The 5162-nt window shown below is 38.9% G+C and overlaps 1 protein-coding gene across 1 annotated transcript in view; it reads left to right on the top strand.

Annotated features, from left to right (window-relative positions):
• Positions 1-5162, top strand: part of LOC123959643 (meiosis inhibitor protein 1) — a 70933-nt gene that overhangs the window by 46657 nt on the left and 19114 nt on the right. Inside the window, exons 24-25 of the mRNA XM_046033816.1 lie at positions 3219-3335; positions 3994-4104. Coding sequence (XP_045889772.1) covers positions 3219-3335; positions 3994-4104 — 228 coding nt within the window. The remainder of the gene's footprint in view (positions 1-3218; positions 3336-3993; positions 4105-5162) is intronic.

Here is a 5162-nt window from a genome sequence, read left to right as displayed (position 1 = left end):
CTGCAACATAATGGAAAGCACTTAGTTTAATTATTCTCACATATTGGACCATTTGAAAAAAATACCTTTGTCGATTTATGTGTGTTGGGCTGTTCTCCCTGGCAGCTTTTTCTTTCTGATGGGGTCTAACAGCTGTTCAAATAGCACTGCACTGTATAGACAGAATTAAAGGCAGGCTGATTATGGCCACATTAAGAGACTTCTGCACATATACAGTTGAACTTGGTCACTATAAAATGTTCTGTGTGGTTTGTTTGTGTCTCTCTGTCAAATATGAAATAAAAAAGATTGTATAAATGTAACTGTCCAAAGTCTTTCTCTAAGACACATTTCACTGAGCAAACACGTGAAAGGTCATGTTGGTTTAAACTCATACTTAAGTTAAAAGACAGTACAATGGCCACCTAGAAAGAACGCTAGACACATCCTGAAATACTACTATGTAATAGTTTCATCGTCGGTTTAGATGTAGTAAATGTGGCATATGATGGTGATATTTCTTTTGGCTGCCCTGCAAGTGTAATCACAAAGTCTCCCAAAACTTGGTTGTTTTTAAATTAAATTGAAATGGCAAAACTTTTCCCCGAACGCTGTCGCGTCTGATTAATGTTGGAAGGGAAAAACCATTAATCCTCTGTTAAAACGAATCCTTCCAACATTCTTTGTCAGTACAGGCGGTAGGAAGGGAGATGCTTGTTTATGTAGACTCTCCTGAATGAACTGTAGAGTATTGATTTTTGTTTCAACAGACATTATCAGTCTGCATAAAATTGCCATCATACACAGGTCTTGTATTTTATATATATATATATATATATATATAATTTATTAGAGAGAGGAAAACTGTCAGCATTGTTTCAATAGTATTAGTCCTAAATTTTAGTATTCAGATAGAATAAACCAAGCAAGTGTAACTTTTTGAGGACACTGGTAGGTTGAACCAAATGTTGACTTCCAATGCAACCTGATGTGTTTTCTTGGTAATGTACACTTTATGTTTGTGATTATTTATATATAGATACAGAACAGTTCTGCTTCCTGTTGACGGTCTGCTATAGAATCTGTCGAATCAGAGAAAACTCTTGTAAAAGAAGATAACAATTTTTCACAGTTTTCTCTGAATCATCAATTAGAAAAAAGTTTTATTAATTATCTACTATTGTTTTATTTAGTAAAATAAATAATGTATGTACAGTATAACTGTATGATCATGTCATCACAATACATGTACACTGAAATGTAATGAATGTTGTCTTCTGCTAATGAAAAACAACTAGAAGGGGATGTGATTGAAACATGACATGAATTAACGAGACTATGGCGGCCCGCCACAGTCTAATTTGTTCCGCCATAGTTTCAAAATGAAGACTTCTAACATTGTGTTTCCACCGCTGCTCTCTGCTGCTGTATACTCACGCATGCTCACACACTTTGGCATTCGACTCAAGACAACCACTTTTCTTTTGAGGTAATTACGGTAACGGTAACTAAAATTTGAACAGCGTTGAGTGTTTCCACTGTCACACCTTTGTGAGAACACCATCAAGCTAGCCTCTAAATTTGGAGTGCACAGGAGCCTTTATGGTAAATGCAGTTAAAAGGAGCAGAGCGAGCTGACAGGCAGGGTTAGTGACTTTATTTTGTAATTTTCTCACTTTAGTGTTACACCATGAGAATCTTACTTGAATAGACACTATTAAGTCTTAATTGTATGCAATACGAGCACACCATACAATTTAATTTATGAAATTGCGTCGGACTTGGTGAATTTAGCACGAGGATGGAGGATACACATGTGATACACACATGTGAAGTCCAGTTTTCAAAATAAGATGTTAACACAACGTATACAGTATGGAAATAAGATTAATTGGATTATATTCACAGGAAGTATTAAACATGTTACATGTGTCCATTAAAAGTAAAACAAAATGTTAGGGAAATTACTTTATGGTTGCTGGAAAACATTAAATAAATTGGTTGACTTTTTTGCTGTTTCATCACCATTTATATCTTTGCAGTGTGTTTATGATCAAATTGTTTACTAGGCCACATAATTGTTAACAAGAGTGCAAAGATCTTCATAGATCTAGCCTCTTTATTTTGTTTTTCAAGTGCACCAAATTAATGCACTTAACTTTAAAATGCACTATTTTTTCCCTACAGGGTCAATGTCCACCCAGCATAGTCTCACAGAATCCTGTGGGAAACACTGGCTGATATGGATGGATTTTTGTATTTTTCATTGTTAATGTTTTTGATGTTCTGTGTTGGTTTGATTATTGTAAAATCAAATGTTGTCTTGTCCAAATAAGGTAGGACACAAACACTTTCAGGTTTGGGGCTTCAGTTGCCAGACATCCTGTGCATGTCCGGTGCTGTAATGCGCTTTTGGTAGAGGTGTCTGCCAGGTGTTGTTTGTATTATGTCTGTATACTTGACCAGGTTAATGAGCACAGCTGAAGGGCACAACACCAGTGTGCCGGCTGGGGATTCACAAACTGTTGCTGTGGTTAGCGTCTGCCCACTTTCTGCTCATCCCAGGCCCTGTGGGGATTACAGACCGTTATCAGTGCACATATTCCAGTTCAGCCCACTGTAATTTGCATTAATATATACTTTATATTAGCCTCTAATGCGGCTCCAATCTAAGGGGAGACATTTTAATGTTATGCACTACAGGGGTAAAAAAAAATAAATAAAAGGATGCTCTGGCTTCCTCCAAGTTCTTTCCTTTTAGAGTACCCCTGCTTTTTATCTCCTTTTACCTCATCTCCCTCTCTCCTTTCTCTCGTCTGTTTCTTTCACCACCAACTCTTTCTGGATTCAGACCCAGATTATTGTTATTTAAAGTCTCCTTTTGTCTTGAGATAACAGTGTGGTCTAGCCACCCTTTGCCTGAAAGCCCACGCAGTATACTCTCGCTTGTTTGAGAAATTCCTTCCTCTTTTTTGGCTTTGCTGAACACTACCCTGTAACATCAGGTTTCAGACTAACTAATGAGGCGAGCTGAAATGCTAATTTGGGCTTGTCAGGTAGTCTCTTACCGGCACCACTCCCACCACTCATCTTTCTCTCTCTCACACACACACTCACACACACACACACACACACACACACACACACACGATGTGTCTCATTTCACTCTTATCTATCTCTCCCCTCTTTGTTTTACTTTTGCGTACAGCTGTATAATCTTTCTTTCTCTCTTTGTTTAGCAGTGAACTCGCTCCCTTTGGTGCTGAAGCTGCTTTGTATGATGCAGGCCAGTGACCCGCCTTCATCTTCTTACTACAGTAAGATGGACGGAGTGCACTTCAAACTGCTCTACCACGGTGAGGTGAAAAGGTGCTGCGGGCAGGTCATACTGAGCGTAACTCCCCTCTCCACAGCACTCATCTATTAGCATACACAAACATACATTGTTAAAATTGTTTGTTTACACACAAACGTCGGCTCTCACACACAGACACTCGGAAATCTTGTAACAATACAGGCACAGTTCTTTACAAACATGCATACAGACTTCTTAAACCCTCACTCAAACAGGCACTTACATGCAAAATTATAGACACAAACCTACTCAGACGAGTGCTGTTTAGAAATTTACTAGACACGTCTGGCAAATTATAACTCATATAACCTATTTGCCTTGATGTCAACACACTTTATGTCTCTGTAACTTAACTCTTAGTTTTGGTCTTTTTACTGCATTAGTGGAACCTCATTCTGTGTTGGTAGTTAGATTTTCCAGCCCCTCATCTTTGACATTTTCACTGGCAGATTAATTCAGTTTTTACCGACCTGCGGGAGACGTGATGTGACAGGCAGTAAATGGCGAAGCTCATTGTGTTACATTTTATCTGGCTGTCACAACATGTCTCGGTGTCTTTCTCCAATGAAATGTTTCTTGAATGCTTTTTGAGAGCACTGCAGATAAAATATTAGATAACTGAGCCATCAAACTTTTGTGTGTGTGTGTGTGTGCGCCAGTGAGCAATATAGCAGGGAGATTGAAGCCTACTAACACAGGGAGCCTGCTTCCTGCCCTCAGCTACCTATACTGCTGCCTGAGTCTGTCCCCAGCACACAGCACTGACAGAGGTTAGACACACTTTCTTATAACCTCTAGGGCAAATTCACAAAAGGATGCACAGCTTTTGCGGCCACTAAACCTGCACAATTTAGACAAAAAGGTAACTGTTATTCTCAAAGCACTGGTCAGGAAAACGAGAGTCTGCAGATAGAAATGAATGAAAGAGCAGGTGGAGTTTATAAATAATTAGAATATATATAATTAGAATATGTTCTCTTTCAAATTAATAATTTTAAGATATGAGTGGAAAGCTTTTAGCTAACATTGCTTGACTCAAATTTTGCTTAACCATGTTGTGTGATATGCTAGTTGAATACACTCAAAGGTTCAGTGTGTAGATTTTAGTGGTGAGGGATGTGAATTGCAACTAACGGCTCATTCATCGCTCACCCATCTCTTGCAGTTGCACAGGAGAAGCAACGGTGGCCGTCATGATTTGTCGGCTCTTATGCTAAATAATACCTGTGGTCCTCCATTTTTCCAATTTTCACTCACCTTACTTCTGACAAACCAGACTACTGCTACTTCTTCTTCTTCTTTGTACTTATTCAACGTAGTGATGAAATGTGCTCTGCAGAGCAGTTTGTCCGTTTGGGCTACTGTAGAAACATGGCGGCGCAACATGCCGATGTCCATGTAACGGGACACGCGGTGTATGTAGATAGAAATGGCTTATTCTAATGTAATAAAAACAGTTAGATAACGGTTCATTATGTAAGGTCTTTATCCACCACTGAAAACAGCTCTGTATTAGATTGCATTTCTACTAGTAGAGCCTCCTAAATATTACACACTGGACCTTTTAAAGAACAAATATTGCTGAACACTACAGAAAATGCAGATGAACATTTAACATACTCGGCTGCAAATCTTTATGGTCGTGTTTGCACTGTAATATTATTACCTCACTATCTTTTGTGAATCAGACCTTGAGACGTGGCAGATAGCGGTCGCTAGTGATACCTCATGGTGCGATCAGCAGCCACAATCCATTCTTTGTGAATTTGGCCCTCTCTCCATCTCCACGTGTGTGTGTGTGTGTGTGTGTGTGTGTGTGTGTGTGTGT

The sequence above is a fragment of the Micropterus dolomieu genome, linkage group LG02 (genome assembly GCF_021292245.1).
Source record: "Micropterus dolomieu isolate WLL.071019.BEF.003 ecotype Adirondacks linkage group LG02, ASM2129224v1, whole genome shotgun sequence".
Lineage (NCBI taxonomy): Eukaryota > Metazoa > Chordata > Actinopteri > Centrarchiformes > Centrarchidae > Micropterus > Micropterus dolomieu.
This window is presented reverse-complemented; position numbering and strand designations above follow the sequence as displayed.